General features: G+C 41.4%; 1 protein-coding gene across 2 annotated transcripts in view; it reads right to left on the bottom strand.

Moving 5' to 3' along the window:
* Nucleotides 1–27,944, bottom strand: part of IRAK3 (interleukin 1 receptor associated kinase 3) — a 64,636-nt gene that overhangs the window by 12,956 nt on the left and 23,736 nt on the right. For both annotated transcript variants that reach the window (XM_070621962.1, XM_070621964.1), the window contains 6 exons: nt 22,371–22,435; nt 21,422–21,476; nt 20,003–20,154; nt 16,192–16,256; nt 11,619–11,733; nt 10,701–10,819 (listed from right to left, as the gene is read on the bottom strand). In XM_070621962.1, the coding sequence (XP_070478063.1) occupies nt 10,701–10,819; nt 11,619–11,733; nt 16,192–16,256; nt 20,003–20,154; nt 21,422–21,476; nt 22,371–22,435 (571 nt within the window). The remainder of the gene's footprint in view (nt 1–10,700; nt 10,820–11,618; nt 11,734–16,191; nt 16,257–20,002; nt 20,155–21,421; nt 21,477–22,370; nt 22,436–27,944) is intronic.

Here is a 27,944-nt window from a genome sequence, read left to right as displayed (position 1 = left end):
CTCAGAACCACTGGGGGCAGCCTTCAGCAACTGGTGACTCATGCTTCTGTAAGTGTCGGGCAGTGTGCTGGGTGAACACAACGAGTTACCCAACAAACCACAGGGGACACTGGGTCAGGGAGAGGCCGTCAGGAAGAATGTGCAATTGTTCTAGGGCATTGCGTTTGCACTTTGAATAATGGTATTTGGTCAAAAGACAAGTTGTTTACCAGCGGACTTTAGGGTGTAACATAAATTTTGAGTCCAGTGATTTACTCTGTTCTAAATAAAGGTTAATGGAGCTGAGGAAGAATGTTCCGTTTTAGGAAAGTGGGAATTGCAAAAGGCCCTTCGACAATCAATTTTACCATAATTCCATCCCCTTCTTCAACCTTAAATAGAACGTTCAAACATAAAATGCCTTCAGCCACCGTGCAGGTCAACTGATTACGTTTATCCTGTGGGCAAAAAAACAGACTAACAAAATAAAGACAATATAAAATAACTAAGATCATATAACGATATAATGCCAGAAACGGTGGCTTGCTAGCTACTGTGGTCACCAAAAGAGAGAAGAGAAACATCCCACGGCCTACACCTTCACTGTAGTGTTTCTACAACCTACTTCTTTTTTTCTTTCCCACGAGGCTACTTCCTGTAACAGAAAGGCCATCGCCTCTCTAGACAATTCCTCCAGCAGAAGGATCAGCGGTGGTGCACTAAAAAGCAGGTGGGGAAAATCCGACAGCACGTGGTGAACTGGGATTCTGACCCTGGGGGTGTTACTTAATCTCTCTGTTGCTAGGGGTCTCTAGGACAACTCTTTCAAAAGCTACAAGAATTGCTTTCTTTGCTCACTAGGTTGTCTCCTAATTTAGTTGAAGCTTTTGGGCCTTAAATATAAAGGGAGATGATACACCTAGATTATAACACAGGATTTGAATTCAAGCGCAAATGCCACGTTTTATGTGTAAGTGCATGATTGGTTTTTAAAGATATTTATTTTTAAAGTATTTTAGGGGGAATTTTAAGTGCCCAGTAGTCTAGCCCCTGAGTGCCTGGCAACTCTTAGGAAAAGTTCAGGCTCCACCCAACCGGCCCCAGAGATAAAGAGGATCCAGCTGGCTTCTCCCTGACACCCTGAAGCAATAGGACATCTTGCTGTCTGTGTCACTCCTGTTGCAACACCATGACACCCCTCACCATGACACCCTTCTTTCCCTCATCAGATGAGGCAAGACCCAGTTTCTCCAGGAACCCACAGGTTACTGGAAAAGGGCACACTCTCCTCGCCCATTTCAGCATGCAGCGCATCAGGCCTGAAGTGAATGAAGCTGAGATTGTTTACTCCCCACGGGGTTATGGAGCTTTCTCTTTCCTTCCCATGGAACCCAGGCACGACCGAGAGACATTATTCAAGCTTGTTTTTGCTTAACTGGTGCCTTGTGAGTCCAGGCTCTCTGTGTACAGGCCCAGCCAATAAGGAGTAGTCCTGCTTTATATGTGAAATTGTGTCTCTAACCAAACCAGCACAGCTTCCCTGAGCCTCAGTTTCCCTGCAGGAAAAAGGATGTAACGATGTTGACCTCACAGAGCTCCTACCAGGATTAAAGGAGAGAACGCAAGCAGGGCGCCTGATACACACGGAAGGCCTGGAAACGCACTTTAAAGGACGGAGCCTGGCCACTGTCCATCCGACCGCCGCCACCCCCCCCCCCACACCCCGCACCTTACCTTAAAGCCCCAGGAAGCCCCAAGGTACCCTGGCTGGTTACCGCTAGAAGTTCAGGGACACCAATTTAAAGGAACAAAGGTCCAGAGGGCGGCAGGATCACCCTGGAGATCTGAGGACTTTCAAGCCATCAGCTGAGTTTCACAATAGTTCCAGAGAAGTTGTGGAAGAACAGACTAAAGTAACATTCCCAGATATTTTAAGACCATGGAGAGAAAAAAATATATATTGTTTGGCAATGTATGTATCCATGTGTATAAATAAATGAATGTTGGGGTTTAGAGACGGTGGTGATAAATAGAATTAATAGGGGAAATTTTAACTTATGTAATATTTAATTGTTTTGGCATCCCTTAGAAAAAAATGAACATATTTAGATATTTTGGAAGAAGACAAACACTATAAGGAAAATAGGAAAGTCTGAGGAAAAAGAACTGTTAATACCTAAAATGTTTCTAAAAAACAAAAATAGTTTTTCGGGGGAAGAGAAAGAGAGGGAGGAGATTGGTTCATTAACCAGTCAGTCAAACAAACAATCAGACTCTGCATTCCCTGAGGACTTGGCCATCCCTGCCACCTGCCAACACTGCGGTGGGGGGGGGGGGGTGAAGAGCTTGGGTCCTCAGGCAAGGGTATCGCAACGTAGGAGGGGGCCCACCTGTGGCTTCCTACCCTCCTTCCCAACCCCTCAGTCTTTCCAGTCCCTCACAAAGGAAAGTCTCCATGCACTTACCACGACCACACACCTCTAATCAATTTCTATTTTGTAAAAATTCATTTTTAAGCAAACGGCATCTTCCTTCCTTTCTTTCCTAGGCCACCTCCCTTGTACGAAAGATTCTTTCACTTGGCAGGACACAAACGACAATACCGACGAGAGAACTCGATCCTATAGGAAACATCACACACGTTCACCAAGATTATCTGCTCGCCTTGGAAACGTTAGCAGGAAAGACTGTCTGGGATGAAAAATGCTGGAGATAAAATGCATTTCCATTTAAAATTGCTCATAAATGTGAAAACAATTAAGCTCGCCACGGGATAGGATGGAAATAACAAGAGTTTACTGCTTTCAGATGCTCTTATGTGATCCTGTAATTCGAAAACATCTTCGTTTCCCAAATAAAAATGTGAGGGTCTTTTGCCAAGATCGGAGATGTCAACTCTTCAAGATTCTTTCCTTTAAATCCTTTTCCTCCTCAAATTCTACCATCTGGAAATGAATTTTGTTTTTATAACATTCTCTTTGAAGAGTTCAAATTACCTAGACATTTTGTGCTAACTAAACCACCAGACTTCTTGAAAATACCTTTGAGATGTGGGCTTGGCTTCCTCCTTGGGTGTTCCGCAGCTGTGTCCTTGATAGTCTCTCCCGGGAAGGTTATTTACTCTCACTGCTTGAACAGGGCAAAGATGCCGAATGCAGATCTCTAGGCCGCATCCCCCTTCCAAGGCAGCTGCCTACTGACATTTCACTCGGAGCCCAAGGTCAACATTTCCGAATCTGCACCTACGAATTATGTTCTCTCCTGCCCAATTTCCCTGCCTCCGCCGGCGAAACCAACATGCTGCCAGGAATCCTGGCTCGGAACCCTTAATTACCTAAGAAGAGCGTGACTGGTGGACCCACACAAACATAGAACCCCACCTTCCTTCCCATCTCCAGACACGTGACAGGGCCAGACTAACCTCGCCAGTTCTCTGCTTTCTCCTCTGCCAGGCTGAGACCAGTGATACCTAAACTCAGCGTTGTTGGGAGCATTAATAAGTTATTCAGTGGGCTTTCACGTGAGGTCTGAAGTCCTCTGGCTTTGCTGAGCTCCCCAATCCGTCTGCAGCCCAGCAGCTCCCCTGCATGTGTTAGCATTTATCAGTGCAGTCAGGATAGACAGCGCTTACTGCGGTCCCCCTCACCTGCAAAGTACTCCCCGTCCCTTATTTTTATGGAAATCCTCTATGCAGCCTAAGATTCACTTCCTCAGGAAGTTTTCCCTCTAAAACTCTGGATTCCCGTGGTCCTCCTTTCTCCAAGTTCCTGCTGTACAGACTGTATTTACCACTTGGCACTCAGAGACCAACTAATGTTGTTTATATAAGCATAATGTTGAGTTTATAGAAGATACTAGGCAAACATTTGTTGATATCATCAGTCTGTTAGAGAGAATTTGAAACCATAAGTAGCCTTAGACCACTCTGCATGTGGCAAATATGTGGCCCAAATATCGCCAAAACTCCCTCCACGATTCTTGGCAGACATCACTAAGTGAGTTCAGAACACACTCACTCCAGAGTCCCTTTCAACACTGCAGGTAGAAAGTCATTACCAATCAATCAAAGAAGAAATGTGAGACGAAACTCATTTGTCATCGCTGCGGGTTCGTTTTCAGATTCGGTAAATGAGGCCACGTGATTGAAATGACTTGTTCTATGCAAAATGGCTTGTTAGTGATAGAGCCAGGACTCCAGCCTCGCTCTCCTTTTTCCCTGTTCCATGCTCTGTCGATTTATGCAGTTAACTGGAAGAAACATCTTTTTATTCAGCTACTCATAAAAGATTAAGAAACTGTCGATTACAAAGCAGAAATGAAATGAACTTTTATCTCTTCTTTTCTTTAACTGTATGTAGATAATCCCAGTGGCAAAATAACGGCTGATGGGTGAGTCACAGGAAGACAGATTCTAGCTCAATATAAAGGAAGTTCTAAGAACTAGAGCTGCACCCACATGGAACTCTAACCAGGTGTGTGCCAGGATCGCAGGACGGAGGATGACATGCTTACGGGAGTGGGAGAGGCCAGTCTCCATTACGGGAGTAATCAAGCTCACTGCCAGCCCTGGGCTGCACTGTGCACAGATGACCTCACCTCACGTCACAAGCAGGAGGAGGGGCAGGCTGCGAGAGAGCAGACCCAGCCTCTGGAGCTACCTTACCCGAGGTTGCATGCTAGGAAGTAGAAGAGCAGGGATCCGGGCTGAGATCTGAGAGACCCCAAAGGCCACACCGGTGACCAGTGACAGGAGACAGGGACCTCAGTGAGGCCACTGGGGTGGTTCCTGAAAAAGAGGATGGGCAGAGAAAAGTCTAGAGAGAGAGTGTTTCTGGAGAAGAGGTATTTCAGGACTCTGCCTAACCTGCTCTCTGGAGGTGCCGCCCTAATTCCTGGGCTCATCCTTGCTCCGCAGCAGTGGGACTGGTAAAGCTTGGTCAGGAGTCAGGAGAATGTGGGGTCATCTCGTTCCCCGGTCCCCAGATCCATGAGTCCAGAGCACAGTACTAGATGAGGCAGGTGTAAGATCACGGAATTTGGAAGTGCCAGCCTGACATCATCTCAGTTGATGCTGGAGGTACAAGTGAGAAAACCGTGACCTGAGAGGGCGAGGCTGGGCGCACACAGTTGCACTTTGCTCACACAAAGGGTGTTGCCCACACTTTGGGCTCCAGGCTGCTGAATAACGACCTTGCAATCTTCGTTTATTAAACTATTTTAGAAACCATGAAGGTGTTAGGTTATCAAGCTCCTTTGTGGCTAGAAGTAATTACAGAGAACGAATGAACTGTTAGGGTACCTTAGCAATTAGACACTCCATCTTGGAACTTCTGATTATTCAGTTTGAGGTGGAAGGGTCTCATGGCAAGTTACTTTTTTCTAATAAATTTTATTTTTATTATAAGAGTAGAACATAATCCTTAAATATAATTTTTAAGACATAAAGTAGAAGTAAAATGCCATTACATAAAAAGCCATAGTCTCTCCATCTAAACAAAGCCTTATTTATATTTTGGTATGATTTACTTTTAATTTTTTTTTTAATTCATGAATCTGTAGTTCTACAGAGTTATAATTGTGTACTGTATACTACTCAATTTGGCTTTTTTTCACTTACTCTCACTTAATGCATATCGTGCCATGTTATTTCATGCTGTGAAAAACATTACTTAATAATGTCAAATGATGTAGGATAAACTCTTCTGTGATTCATCAGTCTGAGGCCCAAATGCAGGACAGAAAATAAAGGCAATAATATCTTCCATTGCTCACTCTAACAAAAACAGAGCCTTATAGAAAAAGTCGCTATTTAACACATTTTGAGGTGTCCTTTTTAAAAATTTTTTTGGTGAGGAAGATTGGCCCTGAACCAACATCTGTGCCAGTCTTCCTCCACTTTGTGTGTGGGTCGCTGCCACGGCATACCGGCTGATGAGTGGTATAGGTCCACGCCTGGGAACTGAACTGGGGGTGGCAGAAGCTGAGCACACTGAACCTAACCATTAGGCAACGGGGCCAGTCCCAAGGTGTCCTTCTTTGAGCCAATTCTCAGGGCTGTGCAATAAAAGACATCTGTCCTAGAAGCTGCCTTTCCCCATAAAGAATTAAAAGATTAATGTGGCAAAGGCAGAAAAAGGGATTTCAGAGCTCCCTAAAAGCACTAGGCTGTCCATAGAGGGACCCAGAATCAGGGAGGCCCAAGTTCAGAGCGAAGTGAAGGATTCATTTAAAAGAGATTCGGGAGGGTAGTCTAGGTCAGCCAATTCACGTTGGGCCAGGACCGCTGGGGACCAAATGTCATTACCATGTGACAGATGCTCAGCACCCTGAATGAAATGAGTGGGTCTCATTCCAGTTTCTCGAGAGCAGCTGTGCACATCACCAAGGAGACGGGGAAACCACCTGTCAGAGTTGGCACTTATCAGCATCTTTGCTCTGGGCTCAGCAGAAGGGCCGAGAGATCAGCGGCTATGGAAGGGGCTCATTTGCTCTGGAACAGATGGGGACACAACGGTGAGCCCTTGTGAAACATAATTCTCAAATAAATGCCCGTGGCCCCAGAACTCCACGCCCTGACACATGCCTGGGTGGGCGTAGTCTATTTATGATTGTGTTTGAACCTCGAACCCTTTGGAAAACCCAGAAAAGCAACAATCATCAGCAGCCCCTTAACCAAACTGAAAAAATAAAATATGTTGCTAGCTGCATTTCCAGTTTATGTCCTGCCTCTTCCATGAAGGTCTGTCTCTGATCAGCTCTCCTTGGTATTCTGTATCTACACTGCCCCTTGGGCATTCTGTCCAGCAGTGCCATCTCAATGATTTTACAGTTCGGCACGACTAGACAAGTCCTGGAGATACTGGCCTGGAAGAAATGGCCTCCTTTTCAATTGCGAGACCACCTAAGAGACTCCAGAACCTTTCTGTTCCTACCTACACCACAGAGAAGCCTCAGAGTCCCTTGCCAGAGCCCGGCTTGTCCAACCCAGGTCCTCAGCCAGTTATCATTCAAGGCTCCATGCCACCCTGTACCCAGCACATTCCTTACTCCTTTCCAGTCTTATCTTTCCTTATTCTCCAGCCTCATCCTTTCCTCTCCAATCAATTCATTTGTCTTGCTTTCATTATACACTTGGCAATTCTCTACTCTGTTTCCTTGAACAAATTATTGCCTCACCAGGAATATTCTCATCCCTTTTTTCAACCCATCCACTGCCATCACCCGTCTCCTCAAAGGCTTGGCCTGGAACTCTCTCACTAGAAGAAGCCCTCTCAGCCAGCCTTGCACTGGGCATCGGTAACACCACATGCCTACTTTCTGTGTGTGCATTCTCTCTCTGATCACGAGGTTCAACCTTCAAGGACAGGACTACGGTCGTCACTGTCTTCCCCTGTGGTCCAGTACCATGCTCTGCACACAACGGATGTCCTATAAATACGCGGCAACTAAAATGAATGTGATTTTCAAAATGTTCATAAACATGTTAACACAGAAGCGATTTTTATTAAAATAGAGCTCAGGTGGTGGGTCCCCTTTTCAAACATGAGGACTTGATGACAGAAATAAGTGCTATGGACTGAATGTTTGTGTCCCCCTAAAATTCATATGTTGAAATCCTAACCCCCAATGTGATGGTATTGGGGAGTGGGGCCTTTGGGAAGGGATTAGGTCACAAGGGTGGAGCCCTCATGAAGGGAGCAGCGCCCTTAGAAATGAGGCCCCAGGGAGATCCCTCGCCTCTTGCACCAAGTGAGGACACAGAGAAAAGACGGCTGTCTGTGAACCAGGAAGCAGCTCTCATCAGACACAGAATGGACCAGTGCCATGATCTTGGGCTTCTCAGCCTCCAGAACTGTGAGAAATAAACATGCGTTGTTTATAAGCCACTCAGTCCATAGCATTTTTGTTATAGCGGCCCAAATGAATGAAGATAATAAGTAAAAGAGTGACAACTAAAAAGACTGACCATCACATCTCTTAGCCTCTATCATGGACACTCCTGCCACTTCTTCTTCTTTTTTTTTGCTGAGGAAAGATTCCCCCCGAGCTAACATCTATTGCCAATCTTCCTGTTTTTGTATGAGGAAGATTTGCCCCGAGCTAACAATTTGTGCCCGTCTTCCTCTATTTTTTTTTGTGTGTGGGTTCGTGCCATGGCATGGCCACTGACGAGTGGTGTAGGTCCACACCTGGGATCCGAATCCGGGCCACCAAAATGGAGTGCACCTAACTGAACCACTAGGCCGTGGGGCTGGCCCCACCTGCTGCTTCTTGACCAACTGTAACAGAAGCCACCATCTGAGTGAGTGCTCTTTGCCAAGCACCATATACACTCTCTGTCATTTAACCCTAAAAGATAGAAGCTATTATTCTTTTATTAGCATTTTGTAGAGGGAAAAACTGAGGCTTAGAGAAGTTAAGCAATTTGCTTAGAATCACGCTTTAAGGGGAAAGCCGACTTCTTAACTCAGATCTCTCTGATTTATACAATAGCGGACACTGAACTAGGAGGAAGGGGGGGAAGAAGGCGGGGTGGAAAGTAGATGAGAAGGGAGAATCATTTGGTCCCGTCAGCTCCTTGCCCACACCTGCGGTGGTTGCCATAGTGCAGCCCAGATTCCCGCCTTCAGGACCCAGAGCAGCACTCGTTCGCCAGCCAGGGAGGGGTGGCGGCTGGTGGCTCATAGCAGAGCCCCAACTGGGACCTGCCCTTGGGGAAGGAAGCTGCCTCACCCAGGTGACAGCCCTACTCAGGGCGGGTTGGATGCCGGGGCACAAAACCCTGAGGCCCATGCTGCCTGCCTCCTTCCCTCCCTGACTTTTTTTTTTTTTTTTTTTTTTAAGATTTTATTTTTTCCTTTTTCTCCCCAAAGCCCCCCGGTACATAGTTGTGTATTCTTCGTTGTGGGTTCCTCTAGTTGTGGCATGTGGGACGCTGCCTCAGCGTGGTCTGACGAGCAGTGCCATGTCCGCGCCCAGGATTCGAACCGACGAAACACTGGGCCGCCTGCAGCGGAGCGCGCGAACTTAACCACTCGGCCACGGGGCCAGACCCCTTCCCTCCCTGATTTTTGTTGTTCCCGAGAGCACTCTGAAGAGTCTCCTGCAGGCACACCTCGGCCTCTGAGCCTATTTCCTGGGAACCTGCGTGCAGACACTACCTGACAATGAGAAAGCAGAACTCAGGGCCACAGCCTGTGCTCCAGCCTAAGACCAGGGGAGACGCCGGAGGGGCACGGGCCTATCTCCTCCCTGGTGGGAGCTGCAGAAGACCTGGTGGTGCAGGCGGAGCCTGGGTCTGCACCCTCCACCCTGAGGGTCCCTCTGCCCCAGTCGGTGGCCTTCCCCGCCCCCCTCCCCCATCAAGTACCAGAACCTCGACACTCTCCCTTCTCACCCTCCTTTCCTGTCGAGCTACGCTTTCAGGAAAGGATTTGACAGACTCAGTCACACCACAGGAAAATCAATAAAATTAATGTGTTAACGCTTAATTAATACGTTAGTACTTAATCCTTGGCTTATTGAAAATAAGCTCATGCTCACTTTACACAAAGGAAGACTATGTATAGCAATATTCTAGGCATTTATTTATTCGCTCAGTGAAAACATACATTTGAGCACCTGCTACGCCGAGCCTGTTGTGAGCTGTGTGGAGGAGGGGATGTTTCAGGTTGCGGGGCCACCTCAGCCCTTTGGAACTGACCCCAGGGGTTCATTCCACCGACCCCTGGACCTTCACTGTCCATCTTTGTCCCAGGTCCACGAGGTGCAGCGATGTTGTGCTGCTTCTCTGGGCCACTAGCAGTTGGTGAATTACCACCCTGCAGCAGGGGCAGGCAGCGAAGGGTCGTTCCCCCTGGTCTCCCAGGACCGAGCGAAAATCTCATGTTTTTACGTGGAGTTCATTTAACCAGAAAAACAAAGAAGTAAGTAATCAGTCCCTCTTCTGCTCAACTTAAAAGCACACTCAAAGGTTTTTTCAAGATCCTGGGAGACGGTTCAGAAGAGGCGGCAGCCTTTTAAACGCAGTCTTCCCTGCTATTCAGCAAAGGTGTATTTACCCGCTCTTGGACAGGGTCAAGATGAAGGGAAACTCACCAGGGGGTTGCTACAGGGGACGCACTCTCTGTCGGAATGATTCTCTATGTCTACTGAAGAAGAAGAAAGATGGAAGATGTTGCTTCTGATTTTCTCATGTCTCAAAAACAAACTCTGGAGCTGCCGCTCGGCTAGCACAGAAGAACACATAAAGCTCGAGGGCAGCAGGTGCAGTGCAATCAGCAAGACACTGGAGACTCAAGGACCAAGAGTTTTAATTGCGTTTACTACCGTCCTCTTGCTAGGAATCCCTCTATAAGTCACTTAACCGTTCCTTAAACCTCAGTCAAAAAGAGAAAAGGGAGATGAATATAGACTCATTCCACAGTTTGGGATCAGGCATAATTAATAAAATACACAAATCTGTCTATCCTACATTATTCATTAATAATTCCCAAAGATAATATAAACTTTCCCTTTGGCAACACAAATGTAGCTTTTTAAATTTGGTAGACACACTTTCATTAATAAAAAGGTAAGATTTTAAATGCTTAGATGAGAGTTCTTCACACGAGCACATGCCTAACGAGGGAAACTATGGACAGAAAATAGCGTGAGGGGTGACTCACCCGTGATGAAGAAAAGGGCTTTCGGGAGCAACCTAAAGCACTGGGCTCACTTACCTGGAGATGCTGCCACAGACAACTGAGCACGGCTCGATGTTGTGCAAATACTGGATGGCCTTGCACGCTCCTATTAAGATACTGATTCGAATGTGCCAAGAGAGCGGGGCTGTGTTACCCTAAAAAGACACAGTAGATGGTTTGGTTGCACTTTCTGAGCAAAACCCATAGAAGTATGCCAGAGTAGAAGCATACGGTGAGGGGAGGGGGTGACTCAACATTTTGGTTTGCCATAACCTGTTTTTAATTCAAGGTAAGTTTTCCTCTACTACTGACGACCTTTCTAGGCCTCTTTATAACCAATGGAAAGACCCGATAATTTTAAAATTAGCTTAATCAAAATATGGCTAGTAAGGTAACTGTGTTTAAAGTTTCATTAAGTAAGATTTTAAAGTTATTTGTGGCACGATAGTTTGGGTAATTGAGAATAATCTGTTTTTACGCTCATCTTAACTGAAACAATCTATTTGGAATCAATTTTTAACCTTAGCTTTCAAAAACATCTTGTGAGAAATCATGGCAATTATTCCACCTCCTTCTCTGCAAGGAGTCGGTATCCCCTTTATATCTCTCCTTTGTATTGAACGGTACTTTGTGCAAAGTTATGCACATAAGAAGTATCTGAGAAATAAGGGTAGTTGATGCAAACTCATTTGAAAAACAGAATCAATAAAGAGTAAAGACCAGCAAATCTTTTGGCCATTATGTTGCACAACACACAATAACTCAGATATTTATGCAGCCTTCTAAGAATAAGAAGTTAATTTATGGAGGCGTCCTCTGCTTTCTTGGGAAACCCATTGTTGCCTATCCCCTCGTGCGGACACTCATTGGCCTCCGGCTCTCAGAAGGTTTCAGCAGCTCCCCCCGGGGCTTCAGAGGGTCAGGGCATCGGGCAGAGTGATAGACAGGACTTACTACACACTGCAGTCTGTCAAAAAGGGACCCATTTCTCATATACGGATAAACCAGGCAGAACTTGTCACTCTCTGTAAAATATGCAGCCAACTCCAGAATGTTTGGATGATGAAACCTTGAAACAAAAGATTTTTAAATCCATCAAATTGTTTATTCAAATAGGAAATGAATAACACTCTGGTTGGGAGTGATGAAGTGAGATGGGGAACTGGTCTAAAGCGGAATATAAATTTGACTAAGTGAGAAGTAATTTCACCAGACACGTGACACAGATTTGTTTTCCAAATTGGTCTAAGCGTTCTGACAAATACTAGCCACTCTGATTGATTATGATCATGCAAATATAAATAAAATATCCAAATATAATACAGAAAATTTAAGAAAATAAAGCATTCTTAAGATTTGGGATGTTGGGAATTTTACAACACATAGACAACAATATTTTATATTAACTTAGTTTTATCAACATGAAACTCAGTATAACTTATTAATTAAATAAATTAAGATAATGCAACAGAAATGACCCATTTCATTGCTTTAGGCACAGATGTGTAAGCATAGGCACCAGAATAGAGTAGAGAAGACTGTTTTTATTCATCCGTTTACTGAGGACTACGGTGTCAGATACCGTATGAGGCACCATTCACACAGCTAAGAGACCTCCAATGTTTTCACAAAGCATGTATGGTTATTGAAAATCCACGTGACCAGTAAAGTTTGATGTTGACAAACACATTATCGATTTTAATCACAGAATTCTACGTCAGTGTAATATATATTTTTCAAGCTCCTTTCCTTAAACACTCTATTTCCTGAATGCATGCGTCATCACTGTGAAAACCAATGGGATGCAGGTAACAATTAAGAAATATAAAACAGGTGAAATTCACACACACTGTGAACTCAGTTCAATTCAACAGTTATTTATTGAACACCTTTTATGTCCTAGGCATGCTTGGGGATATTAAAAATAAATAAAGCTGTTGGGTTTTTTTTTAAAAAAAAGGTTCTATTATTTGTTTCTTCAGTATCAAAACTTTCCTATAAAACACATACCACACACATACGCTTACATCTATGGCTCCCATATATACACGTATATACGTCTTCTGATTCTTTCTATTCCTCCTTCCTCAAACACAGAGAGAGACTTTCATTTCTAAATATGTAAAGAAGTTCTGTGACACAAGATCCTTATACCTGTTATGATTCAGACCATATCTATATGATGAAAAGCAAACAGCTGAAAAGGAATTGAGCTAGTGTACTTGGCTGCTTAAGGAGCTAATCTATTCCACTAGTTGGTTGATTCTCCTGCAACTTAAAATATTTCAGAGAGAGAAATTTTTTGGAAAGCAGTAAATAGCAGACCTCATATAGACACAGCCATGGCCTGGGGCTCTGCTCTCCTGCTCACAGAGCAGAATGACCATTTGCTTATTTTAAAATATTACCAAGCAAGCAGAAAATGAGTCTATGGACCCATCTCACCCATCCTTTATTTTTAAGTCAATGGGATTTTAGATTATAGATCTGAAGGTCAGCAGATCTGACACCTTTTGAAATCAATTCAACAAGTACTTCTGAGTGTCTAGTACAGATAAAACAGGATCCGAGGCACCCTGATGTGGGACAGCAGAAAGGTTTGAGCCTCAGACAAACCTGGGTTTGAATCTCTGGTCTTCTTTTTACCCACTGTGTGAACTTGGGCAAGTTATTTCTTCTCTACGATCTGCACTGTGTCCCCCACCAAATTCATCTGTTGACGCCCTACCCCCATGTGATGGTATTTGGAGATGAGGACTTTGGGGGATAATTAGGGTTAGATGAGGCATGAGGGTGAGGCCCTCAGGAGGGGATTGGTGCCCTTATAAGAAGAAACACCAGAAGTCTGCCCCCGGTCTTTCCACCATGTGAAGACCAAGAAGGTGGTCATGAAGAAGACCAAGGAGGAGAGCCGTGAGCAGAAAGCAAACCTGCCTTGATCTTTCCAGCCTCCAGAACTGTGAGAAAATAAATCTCTGTTGTTTAAACCACTCAGGTTATGGAAGTAGACAAAAGACCCACTTCCCGAGATTCTTATGGAAATCGAATGAAAGGTGGAACCTTTAGGCAAGGGCCAGGTCCTCAAAAATTGTCAGCTCCCATCCCTTCCCTTGAGGAAGGTGGAAAAAAAAGAATCAGAAGCCACTAGCTAAGGAGTTCACAATTCTATTTAAAGGCACTGGGATTAAGTAGGTCCCTTAATATTAAATGAAAACAACTCTTCCTCAAGTCTCAGTTTAGATGTTACTTTTTCCAAGACGCCTACTCGGCTGCCCTCCCCACAAGTTACCATTTCCTCCTTCTTTGGCTCTGTGCCTCCTCAGCTTAGCACTTAGTTTACTGCACCTGCCTGTTTACTTGCGTATTTCTCGCCTGATCCCACTGCAGACAGTATGTTCTGCAAGGAGAAGGCTGCATCTGACTGACTCATGGGTAAACGTCCGAGGAGAGGAAGACCCAAGATGCTTTAGGCAACAAGATGCATCCTGTAAAAAAGTAGGATCTCCCTGAGTTTCCTAACTGCAAAATGGGGATTGTTGTGAGGATTAAAGAATCGTTACATGGGAAGCATTTGGTGTGGGGCCTAGAACTAAACAAACATTAGCAATATAAATAGTAATGATGGCACACCCTGAACGCTCACCGTCGTGGAGGTGTGAACCCTCTCTAAATTAATATGTAAGTACCTCACCAGAAGAAATCCAAATGGATCAGATATATATCTGTACAAAATGAAATCATAAAAGTGTTTGGAAAAAAAATGGCTGAATCATTTTATAACCTTCCAGTGGGGAAGGCCTTTTAAACTATGATATAAAACCCAGAATCCATAAAAGAAAATATAGATTAAATTTCAACTACACGAAAACCATTTCCACATGGCAAAAACTAGAATAAGCAAGAACAAATGACAATCTGGTAAAAAATTATTTGTATCTTGTAACATAAAAACGGGGCTAACTTTCTCTAATATATAAAATGTTCCTATAAGCCATAAAGAAAAACACCAACAGCCTAATTAAAAAATAGGCAAAGGATATTATCATATATGTCATAGAAAGGGAAATATATCTCCTTATATGTGAAAAGATTCATTCATAATAGAAAAAGAAATCTAAACTTCACTGAGAAACCATTTCTACTTAGTGGACTGGCAAAAGTTAAAAGTTAAGAATAACACTGTGTTGATGAGAATCTGGGGAATCAGGCAGTCTCCCGTATAACTGGCATAGTGTAAACTGGTATAACTTCTATTGGAGGACAATTCGTTAATATGTAATGCACATAACCATTTGGTCCTATAATTTTATGTACGAGAATTTATCTTAGATATATTCAAACAGGTATGAAATAACATATATATAAGGTTTTCCTGTTGCAGCACTATTTTTTAATAATAAAAAATTAGAAAAAAATCTAAAAATGCATCAATAGGAGAATGGATGATTAAATCACAACACAGCACACCAGAGAATACTAAAATAAGAACGAGAACAATGTATTTACACTACCTCTTGTGCGACAAGAGGAAAATAAGAAAACAAAACATATATATGCTTATGTATAACATATCCCCGGAAAGATACACAAGACACTGATGACTCTCTTGCCTTTGGGGAAATCAGCTGGGTGGCTGCATGGTAATAGTGGATGAAAATCTTTTCTTGGTTTACCCTTTTGCAATTTGGGAATTTTGAAATGTTCGAACTTCACCAAAAACACCTAAGCTTTATTTTTCATTTTACTTTTTTCTTTTTGGTGGGAGCCAAAAAGCAAATAAATAAAGCTTAAATATAAAAACCCTCTACTATTCCAATCTTGGTATAGTTTTTTGTTGACTAAATGATATATATTAAGTTTTTATGATTTTCCGGCCCTGGATGTAAAAGGAGAAGGATTTTGTGTAATGCCTTCCCCAACCCCCACTTCACATATTGGTTTAGAAAACATCTGAAAAGAACATTTTCTCTTCATAAAGGGTGATGAGTGAACTCTATAGGGTTAGGGGCCCTCGATGAGGCCGGCTGCACAGCTGCAGAGATGAATATATAAGAAAATGAAGTCATTCTCCTTTGTCTCCAAGGACTCCTAGGTGCATGAATGAATTCCCAGAAAATAATATGCACATCAAAAGCACTTGATTTCTTTGTCTAAATCTCTCTTCCTGAAGAGGGTTATCCTGATGAAACAGTTTCTTTACTGGAATGTCTCTAAGGAAGGGGAAACGGTAAAATATATACAATTCTAATGTTCTAAGAATTACTTTACATTCAGCCATGTTAGTCACACATGATTTAACCCACTTCCTTGTGACAGTTTCTTGTTAAAACATGTTTGAGCGAATTATGTAAATGGTCTACTTTAAAATGTATTCTAAGGAATATACCAAGGCAGATGTCAAAAATTTACCCAAGGTTGTACTATCCAAGCGGCAGTTATGACATGCCAACCACGCCAAGCTCGGAGCTGCAGAATCAAAGATGAAAACCAGGCACAAAGGGAGAAATTCCAGACAAGAGATACTCACAGTAGTAAAACTTCAAGCTCAGATAAAAAGCTCTTCCATTGTTGCTTACATTGCATTTTTTTCTCCTAAATATCACACAGAAACACAAGAAAAAAATTCAGGAAAAGATCTCTATTTCTGGGATTCTTAACTCAGAGTCTACAGTCTCCCTGAAATTAGATCAAGTTTTTGGTGTAAACGCAAATGAATGTTTTTCTGGGGAGAGGATCCTTAGCTTTAATCAGATTTTCAAATATCCATTAACCCCAAACAATCAGAACCACCGCTCTCAGGCTGTGCTTTCAGGGGCCATTTCTATAGTTCGTTACTAGAACCATTGCTCTTGAATTAAAAGTTTTTTATGCAATGTACCATGTTGTCATATTTTATATTCAAACTCTTTCACCATATTTTGCACACATTTACACAAATTCAAAAATGTTATTTGTATTCAAAGAAAATCCCATGACAGTTAGAAACTCCCCACTTGACCTCACAAAGAATCCAGTTCGTAATAGCTGTGTTCCGGTAAGAAGCGATTACACTAACTCCGCATTTATGACTTGGTCATTTGCATGTGTTGGTTCAAGTTTACCTTTGTACTAATTTTGAAAACATGGGCTTACGAAGCAAATGAAAAATATCACTCCTTACTTCAAGGAGGCTTCAGAAGCTAGCCCAGTGCCTGACACACGAATATTTACTGAATAAAATAAAGAATTCAGTAACGTTGTACTGAGCATCTACCCTGTACCGGGCACTGCCCTCGATGGCTTCTTATGCCTGAGACCACTGCATGTCTCTGAATCTCAGATGCCTAACTCCCACCACGAAAGGGTTAAATTAAGAGCACTCCCAGGCCCCTTGGCTGTGAGGTTCTGTCATTTGCAAGCTGTGGGACCCGGCAGTTTGTAGAGCTCTCTGTCCTCAGGAAGAAAGGGAGAGAAATCCAACAGGAATTCTGGAAGCTATTTTCCAAGTTAATCCAGGAAGTCAGAAACAATAAACTAGGCTAACAAATCATTTTCAAGGACCACTTTATGAGAATTTATATTTTCAAAAACCCTTGACCTGGGAGCCAAGTGGATTGGGTTTCAGGCCCATCTCTGACACTCACTATTTGTGACTTTTTCTCACTTAACCTTCCTGAGGTCAGTTCTCTTAATCGGGAAAATGAAGGGGCTGGTTTGCGTGTTCATGCTAACCCAGCACGCTTGCTACGCAAAGTGTGGTCTGAGCACGAGGAACGTCAGCTTCACTGGGAGCTGGCGGGAAATGCTGAATCTCAGCTTCCTGCCCAAATGTGCTGAATCAGAATCCACAGTGTCAGAGGATCTGCAGGTGATGTGGATGCACCAATCTAACAAATCTAGTACATTCCCTCTGAGAAAGGTTATGGAAGTTAACGACCCAGTGGCACAAAACTGCACTTCTTGTAAGAAATGCTCTGTGACTAAGGCTTCATTAAATCATCTCAGCTTTCCTGACAAGTTTGTGTGTGTGTGTGTTGTTGCGTGTAGGACTTTGTACAGTCTCTAGGTCATTAGTAATTTTGTTCCCTCCTGTCTTTTGACTACTAGTGATCAGTAACTAAATTCATGAAAAGGACATATGTACTTCACTCAATTCATCCAAAAACATTTATTGAGCAATGACAACAGGCCAGGCCCTATAATAAGGCTCTGGGATACAAACATAAACAAGAGCTCTTTAAAGAAAACCATCTCATCTATTGGGAGAGGTGCATGGAGAAATCAATATGTACTACGAGATAATGCTATGATCCTGTGGCTACACTTAAGAGGGTCACAAAAACCATACTGGAGGGGTTGGAAGCAATCAAGGAAATGATGATTATCTTGGAACAGGAAGGGAAGGAGATCTAGGGGCAAAGACATCCCATTTTGAAGCCAGATGCCTGGAAAGAAAACCCCCAGAAGAGAGTGTGAGTTGGTGGCAGCTACAGAGAGACGAGGAAAGTGGATGGATGGAGCCTTTGGGGAGATGGCCCTGGGCTCAACCATAAGAGAATGTACAAATGGGGCCAGGAACACACCGGCCCTAAGAGACAGGTTTCAGTTAGGCCTCCTCTCAAGCAACCACGTTTTTTCTGTTGAATAGTTTTACCAGTCGATTGTTTCATGACTTTATTAGACCATTCATCTTCTCAGGAATCTTGAGATGTTTATATAGAATTAGTGGCAAAATGCAACTTGGGGAAATAGAGAAATCAGGTTAATATTTTTTCTTAAAAAAAAAAAGACCCTGTAATGTCAGCTGCAAAATAAGACTCACCTTAGATCCCTCCTCCCGCCCCGTTTCCCAGCCCTATCTAACAGGTCACCAGATGTGGTCCATGTCATGTCATCTCTTAGGCTGACTTGCTCCTCATCATCCCCACTGCGTCTGTTCTGATGCTCAGTGGTGATCAACACTGGCTACACATCTCAACCACCTGGGAAGCTTTTTAAAAGTACTGATGCCTGCCTCCCCACCACTACTCTGACCTAACCGGATGCTAACGGGCTCATTTTTTAGAAGCTCCTTAGTGATTTTGAATGTTAGAGTTGAGGACATTGGTGTAAGCCTTATCCATGTCTTAGTTTACACATCGGAAATATCACTCTACCACGTCTTTCTGCCTCCAGTCTATTCTTGCCGTCTTTCCTCCAATATCTCCTGCACCTTCAGTCCATCATCTAACCTGGAATAAAGTTGTACTTCAAAAACACAAAGCTAGTCCTTTCCCTCTCCTACTTAGAAACCATCCATGGACTTAATCTATCTTTCCAGTATCATCTTTTGTCACTACATTCCCACCCCCAACACTAAACTCTACTCTACTGAATGATCTGTTATCCATGAGTAAGACACACGTGTTCATGCCTGCTCCTTTAGGCCTTTGCACCTGCTATTTCTCCCTCACTGCCTGCCAAAATTCTACTCATCCTTCAAAATCCAGTTGAAAGGTCACTTCCTTTCATCCACTTTTCCATTTGTTTATTGCAGAAATGTTCATTGAGGGTTACTCTGTGCCAGGCATCCTTCCGGGTGCTGGATGCGCCCCTCCTGCGGCTATCTTTTACATGCTCCCTTTTGGATAAATCTCTGCTAAAGTACTTCTCACACCGCAGTTGAATCTTTAGCTGGCTGTTTCCCCCATAACGGAGAGCTCCTTGAGGACGGAACTACGCTTCATTTGTCTTTGCGTGCTCAGCCCTCAGCCACAGAAGTTTAGTAAAGCTTTATTGACTGTTGACTAACAATTGAGGACACAATGAGCATTCTTCTGGGTGTATGCACCCTTATCTCTTCCTGACTCCTGAGTTTGATCCATACCTTTTCTGCTTTGCTGGCTGCAGTCACCCAGTGTTTCCTAACCTCCTAGTCTGATCTCTTCCTACCTTCCTATCCATGTGACCTGTGATAGAAGATAATGTATCGAGGAGCACCGAATGCTGACCTGTTGCATTGCCTGTGAAGCTGCCTGGAGAAGACACTGCCCATCCTAAAAACCATGAAAACTGGAGCAGACCAGCACAATCTGACCATCTTAAGCAAAGTCCCGAAGGTCCTACAAAGCTTTTCAGAAAAGTCTTTCCCATACAGTACATCTGGGGATGGAACGGATCTAACTTCCACATTCCTGCAAGACATGCATTCATTTCTCAGTCATTTCTCCAGTCACCTGAGGTCATATATCTTATTTCCATTTATGAAATTTTATTTTCAAATACACCTCCTTTCAACATTGATGAAAAATGACACGTTCTATATGAAATATGAGCAAATAAATGGAGGCGATATCCTGCGATAGTAATTCTTTCCATACCTGTTTAAATAATTTAACGGCATACGTTCGGTTTTGGATCTCCACTCTGTACACCTCAAAAATCTCCCCTTCTCCAATTAGGAAGTCTTTGTGGAAATTTTTGGTTCCTTCTGTGATGTTTTGAAAGCTGATAGAAGGTTTAAACAATATTCCTTAGGAAGGAAAGTAGGGAAAAAATAAGTTACTTTTCTCTTTTTAAGAATCAAGGCCATCATTAGAAAGAATTAGAAAGAACCAGGACTTCCATAGAGGAAATCCATCAGAGCCCAGTGGAAAGTCAGGAGAGCAAGGCCCAGCCCGCCAAACTGAGCAAGCCACCCACTGTGTGCTCTCTGCACATTTACTCGGGTCTGTCTCCGCCATTCCACACAGCAAATGGCTTTTTAGGTATTTGAACAACAGCACTCTGATTCTATCACTTTCCCAAAGAGATCAGCTGAGGAGCTTAGTGAGGGAAACTTGTCCAAGACTCCGTGTCCCCATCATTAGATCAACAGATTCCTGTTGACCCACTATGGACCTAAAACCAGTTAAAAAAAAACTACCAAAGTGCAAATCTTGATATGACTAAACAATACTCCCCATGCATGACCAACAGAAACATTTTTCATGAGCCAAATCCTCTAAACGCCTAACTTATTTCCTCAGAGTAAATAAGGAAGATGCTTCAGCTTTTTAAAAATTCATCTAAAGCAGAGATTGGGAGAAAACGTTTAAAAGGTAATCAAATACAAATTCCAAGGGAAAAGCCTGGCTTAATCCCTCCGAGCCCAATTTTGGCTCTATTTCCACAATTCATGTTTGACTTAGACCTTACTGCTAAACCTCAAAGGACCAAAACCTTGTCTAACTTTTCCAGTTCTCTTTGGAACCAAAGAAGCATCAGATCTAGTGGCAAAGATTAGGCAAGGCAGCCTTAACTAGCCATTAAAGCTCATCAGGATGATTCTCAGGGAGAACTCAATTATTCTCCCTGCTAATAAAGTAGGAAAGTTGATATGGAAAAGAACTGGATTTTCATAGTGACCTTCAGCATTGCTCTTCACACATCTCTAAAGAGCACAGCAAGTGCTACAAAAATTTCTAAAACTATATAAAGCCCAACGTAATTTTTTAAATGTTTTCCCATGACACATAAAAATAGCAAATTTCACTAACAGAAAATAAGAAATCCCCTTAAGTGAAGAAACCACAAGTATGTTCCTCATTGGCCCATGGATTTTTAACATGACAATAACATATCACCCATCAGAACCATGTGTCAGTCAAAATTGTGACTGTTTCGAGATCCATGAAAATTTTATTGTGAATCTGCATAATAATGAATAGTTAATATGTTGATTGAATATTTCTCCCACTAAATTCACTTAAAGGAAAGCATGATTTAAAGAAAAGTTGGGTTTTTGGTTTTTTTCTTACCTTTTTCATTATGTTTAGGAATAAGAACATTATCCACTGTGACATTGGTTGTTTCCTAAGAGAAGAAACACATATTAAAGTAATTCCACTTCATAAGTCCAGAAAGAAGAGAACCTCAACAGAAATCCAAAGCTCCCCTGGGACTATACAGTGCAGTAGAGTGGAATCTAATTTAGGAGAAAGCTAGTAGAAAGCAAAGTTATTCACTTCATTCAATAGTATTCATTGCCATATATATTTAAGGCTTCCATACCAACTCTAAAAACTCAAGTATCAATGTCATAGTCCATTACAGTCAATTTTTTTTTTTTTAAAGATTGGCACCTGAGCTAACAACTGTTGCTAATCTTCTTTTTTTTTTTTTTTCTGCTTTATCTCCTCAAACCCCCCCGTACACAGTTGTATATCTTAGTTGCAGGTCCTTCTAGTTGTGGGATGTGGGACGCCGCCTCAACGTGGCCTGACGCGCATTGCCATGTCCATGCCCAGGATCCGAACCCTGGGCCGCTGCAGCGGAGCGCGCGAGCTTAACCGCTCGGCCTCGGAGCTGGCCCCTACAGTCAATTTTAAATGACTTCTACTGCTATAAAAATGATCACTGCTAATTTGCTCTAATAACAAATAACAGCAACATGCAGAACGCCACCTAGAACAGCAGAATTAAAAGCTGAGTTAAGACAAAGGCGTAACTCAGAACACTCTTAATAGTTCTAAGGGTCCTCTCTGACAGAACGCCGAGAGGAGAAAGCTCTCAATGCTTCAAACAGCTACGAAGCTCTAATTTCCTGAATCCCCAACTAAACAAAGAATAACGAAAGAACTAAGGCTTTTCTGGTTTTAAAACAGTATTTGCACATGCAGCATTTTTCTATCTGATAATTTCATTCTTTATGCTCAATTATATATGCAACAGAGTTCAAGGGTCATCATCTATGCACACATACTCTACCTTGGGTAACATGCTTGGAAATCCATCTCCCAGGTGACTCTGCTCTGAAGGATTCAAGGCTGCTCCTGAAAGAGAAATAAGGGGAGCTGGATACAAGAAAAATTCTGTGTTCCTAATAAACATGTTTTTCTTTCCTTCTTAGATTATGAAAATAAACACCTTGATAGTGATGTCCATTTCTAAAGCTCAGTGTCATTTCCATTGAATGGTTACAAATGTACATATGTGAATAGCTTCCTAATGGCAAATATTATAACAAACACACTTTTGTTCATTTAAAAATTAATACCTACCTTAAATTATTGTTAGACATCATTACAAATATTAAAGTATAAAGCCAAAAATTGAAAGAATAAAGCAACACTGTTATCAGCTTTTTGTACATATATTTCAAATTTTTACAGTTATGGGATTATACTTCCCTTAGTTTTTTTTTATCCCATCTTGTGCCATAAGGTATTAGAGGTGTGTGTGTGTGTGTGTGTCTATGTGTGTGTGTATTATCAACCACAAACACCCACCACCCCTCCCCAGTTGTAGACTATAACTTCTGTCTGTTATAGTTGTGTCTGGGCTGAAGTAGTCTGTGTAGCTTCCTAAAAGATTAAAACCCTGCAATATTTTGCCATCACTTCTAACATTTTGGTTCAGGCTTTAGAAAAATTCTATTTCATCTTCTAGTTTTTCTTAGATTGTGTTCTAATGTTTCTTAAATTATTTTGCTTAGAAGACTGGCAACAAAACATAATCAATTAATAACAAACTTCCTTGAACAACACTATAAACAAATTAGACCTAATAGTCATCTATAGAACAAAACAGAAGAATATACACATATTTTGCAAATGCACACTGAACAGTCTCCAAAATAGACCCTATGTTAGGCAATAAAATGAGCTTCAGTAAATTTGGAAGGATTGAAATCATACCAAACATATTCTCTGACCACATGGAATTAAAGTAGAAATCAGTAACAGAAGGAGATTTGGGAAATTCACAAATATATGGAAATTAAACAACAACTCACAAATAACCAGTGAGTCAAAGAAGAAATCACAAGGGAAATTAGAAAATACTTTTAGATGAATGAAAATTAAAACACAACATATCAAAACTTATGGGATACAGGCTCAGACTGAAGGGGTGGAGGACAATACTTCAAGCAAATAGCAAGGAAAAAAAAGCAGGTGTTGCAATTCTTATAGCAGACAAAGTGGATTTCAAAATAAGACAGGTAAAGAGAGACACACAGGGACAATATATAATGATCAAAGGGACACTTCATCAAGAAGAAATAACGCTTATAAATATCCATGCACCCAACATAGGAGCACCCAGGTTCATAAAGCAACTATTAACAGACCTAAAGGAAGATGTTAAAAACAACACAATAATAGTAGAGGAGCTCAACACCCCACTCACATCAATGGACAGATCATCCAGACAAAAAATCAACAAAGAAATAGTGGAGCTAAACGAAAAACTAAAACAATTGGACTTAATAGACATATATAGATCACTTCACCCTAAAAAAGCAGAATACACATTCTTCTCAAGTGCACATGGAACATTCTCAAGGATAGACCATATGTTGGGAAACAAGGCAAGCCTCTACAAATTTAAAAAAATTGAAATAATAACAAGCATCTTCTCTGATCATAATGCTATAAGGCTAGAAATTAATTACAAGAAAAAAGCTGAGAAAGGCACAAAGATGTGGAGACTAAACAATACACTACTGAACAAGCAATGGATCATTGAAGAAATTAAAGAAGAAATCAAAAAATACCTGGAAACTAATGAAGATGATAACATGCCATACCAACTCATATGGGATACAGCAAAAGCTGTATTAAGAGGAAAATTCATCGCAATACAGGCACATCTTAACAAACAAGAAAAATCCCAAATAAGCAATCTTAAACTACACCTAACTGAACTAGAGAAAGAAGAACAAACAAAGCCCAAAGTCAGCAGAAGGAGAGAAATAATAAAAATCAGAGCAGAAATAAATACTATTGGAACAAAAAAGGCGGTAGAAAGGATCAATGAAACAAAGAGCTGGTTCTTTGAGAAGATAAATAAAATTGACAAACCCCTAGCCAGACTTACAAAGAAAAAAAGGGAGAAAGCTCAAATTAACAAAATCAGAAATGAAAGAGGAGAAATAACAACAGACTCTGCAGAAATACAACGGATTATAAGAGAATACTACGAAAAACTCTATGCTAACAGAATGGATAACCTAGAGGAAATGGATAAATTCTTGGACTCCTACAATCTCCCAAAGCTCACTCAAGAAGAAGCAGACAATTTGAACAGACCAATCACAAGGAAAGAGATTGAAAAAGCAATCAAAAACATCCCAAAGAATAAAACTCCAGGACCAGATGGCTTCCCTGGGGAATTCTACCAAACTTTCAGAGAGGATTTAATACCTATCCTTGTCAAGCTATTCCAAAAAATTAGGGAGGATGGAATACTTCCTAACACATTCTATGAGGCCAACATCACACTGATACCAAAGCCAGACAAGGACGCCATGAAAAAAGAGAACTACAGGCCAATATCACTGATGAACATAGATGCAAAAATTGTAAACAAAATTTTGGCCACCAGAATTCAGCAATTTATCAAAAGGATCATACATCATGATCAAGTGGGATTCATACCAGGGACACAGGGATGGTTCAACATCTGCAAATCAATCAACGTGATACACCACATCAACAAACTGAGGAATAATAACCACATGATCATCTCAATAGATGCAGAGAAAGCATTTGACAAGATCCAACAGCCATTTATGATAAAAACTCTGAACAAAATGGGCATAGAAGGGAACTACCTGAACATAATATTGGCCATATATGACAAACCCACAGCCAACATCATACTCAATGGACAAAAACTGAGTGCCATCCCCGTGAAAACAGGAAGGAGACAAGGATGCCCTCTATCACCACTTTTATTTAACATAGTACTGGAGGTCCTGGCCAGAGCAATCAGGCAAGATAAAGGAATAAAAGGAATCCAAATAGGGAGGGAAGAAGTGAAACTCTTGCTGTTTGCAGACGACATGATCTTATATATAGAAAACCCCAAAGAATCCATTGGAAAACTCTTAGAAGTAATCAACAACTACAGCAAAGTTGCAGGGTATAAAATCAATTTGCATAAATCAGTAGCATTTCTATATTCTAACAACGAACTAACAGAAAAAGAACTCAAGAACACAATACCATTCATAATCGCAACAAAAAGAATAAAATACCTTGGGGTAAATTTAACTAAGGAAGTGAAGGACCTATATAATGAAAATTACAAGGCCTTTCTGAGAGAATTGGATGATGACATAAGGAGATGGAAAGACATTCCATGTACATGGATTGGAAGAATAAACATAGTTAAAATATCTGTTCTACCTAAAGCAATCTACAGATTCAATGCTATCCCAATCAGAATCCCAATGACATTCTTTACAGAACTAGAACAAAGAATCCTAAAATTTATATGGGGCAACAAAAGACCCCGAATTGCTAAAGCAATCCTGAGAAAAAAGAACAAAATGGGAGGGATAACAATCCCTGACTTCAAAACTTACCACAAAGCTACAGTAATCAAAACAGCATGGTACTGGTACAAAAACAGGTGCACAGATCAATGGAACAGAATTGAAAGCCCAGAAATAAAACCACACATCTATGGACAGCTTATCTTCAACAAAGGAGCTGAGTGCATACAATGGAGAAAAGAAAGTCTTTTCAACAAACGGTGCTGGGAAAACTGGAAAGCCATATGTAAAAGAAAGAAAATTGACCATTCTTTTTCACCATTCACCAAAATAAACTCAAAATGGATCACAGACCTAAAGATGAGACCTGAAACCATAAGGCTTCTAGAAGAAAACATAGGCAGTACACTCTTTGACATCAGTATTAAAAGGACCTTTTTGGACACCATGTCTTCTCAGAGAAGGGAAACAATAGAAAGAATAAACAAATGGGACTTCATCAGACTAAAGAGCTTCTTCAAGGCAAATGAAAACAGGATTGAAACAAAAAACAACCCACTAACTGGGAAAAAATATTTGCAAGTCATATATCTGACAAAGGCTTAATATCCATAATGTATAAAGAACTCTCACAACTCAACAACAAAAAATCAAACAACCCGATCAAAAAATGGGCTGGAGACATGAACAGACATTTCTCCAAAGAAGATATACGGATGGCCAATAGGCACATGAAAAGATGCTCATCATCGCTGATCATCAGGGAAATGCAAATCAAAACTACACTAAGATATCACCTTACACCCGTTAGAATGACAAAAATATCTAAATCTAATAGTAACAAATGTTGGCGAGGTTGTGGAGAGAATGGAACCCTCATACACTGCTGGTGGGAATGCAAACTAGTGCAGCCACTATGGAAAACAGTATGGAGACTCCTCAAAAAATTAAAAATAGAACTACCGTACAATCCAGCCATTTCACTACTGGGTATCTATCCAAAGAGCTTGAAGTCAGCAATTCCAAAAGTCCTATGCACCCCAATGTTCATTGCAGCATTATTTACAATAGCCAAGTCATGGAAGCAACCTAAGTGCCCATCAACAGATGAATGGATAAAGAAGTTGTGGTATATATATACAGTGGAATACTACTCAGCTGCAAAACAGAACAAAATCATCCCATTTGCAACAACATGGATGGACCTTGAGGGAATTATGTTAAGTGAAATAAGCCAGTTAGAGAAGGATAATCTCTGTATGACTCCACTCATATGAGGAATTTAAAAATGTGGACAAAGAGAACACGTTAGTGGTTACCAGGGGAAAGGTGGAGTGGGGGGTGGGCACAAAGGGTGAAATGGTGCACCTACAACACGAATGGCAAACACTAATGTACAACTGAAATCACAAAAGATTGTAACCTATGATTAACTCAATAAAAAAAAAAACTTATGGGATGCAGAAAAAGCAGTGCTTAAGGGAAATTTATAGCTGTAAATGTCACCTTAAAAAAGAAGAAAGATCTCAAATCAATAACCTAAACTTGCACCTTCAGGAACTTGAAAAAGAAGAGCAAACTAAACTGAAAGAAGCAGAAGGAAGGAAAGAATTAAAATTAGAGTGGAAATAAATGAAATAGAAAATAGAAAAACAAAAGAGCAAATCAATGAAACCAAAATGGGTTCCTTGAAAATCTCATAAAATTAACAGTCCTTTAGTTAGACCAATCAAGAAAGAAAGAGAGGAGACACAAATCACTAAAACCAAAAACAAAACAAAACAAAAAAACGAAAGAGAAGACATAACTACCAGCCTTACAGAAATAAAAAGAATTATAAGGGAATACTATGAACAACTGTATGTAAAAAATTAGACAACTTAGATGATAGAGATAGATTCCTAGAAAGATACAAACTACTGAAACTAACTCAAAAAGCAATAAACAATCTGAATGGACCTTTAACAAGGTAAGAGATTGAATTAATATTTTACGACTTCTCATAAAGAAAATTCGAGGTCTAGATGGCTTCACAGGCGAATTCTTGGTGGTGGTGGTGG

The sequence above is a fragment of the Equus przewalskii genome, chromosome 5 (assembly GCF_037783145.1).
Source record: "Equus przewalskii isolate Varuska chromosome 5, EquPr2, whole genome shotgun sequence".
NCBI lineage: Eukaryota > Metazoa > Chordata > Mammalia > Perissodactyla > Equidae > Equus > Equus przewalskii.
Note: the sequence above shows the minus strand (reverse complement) of the source record. Positions and strands in the feature narration are given on the sequence as shown.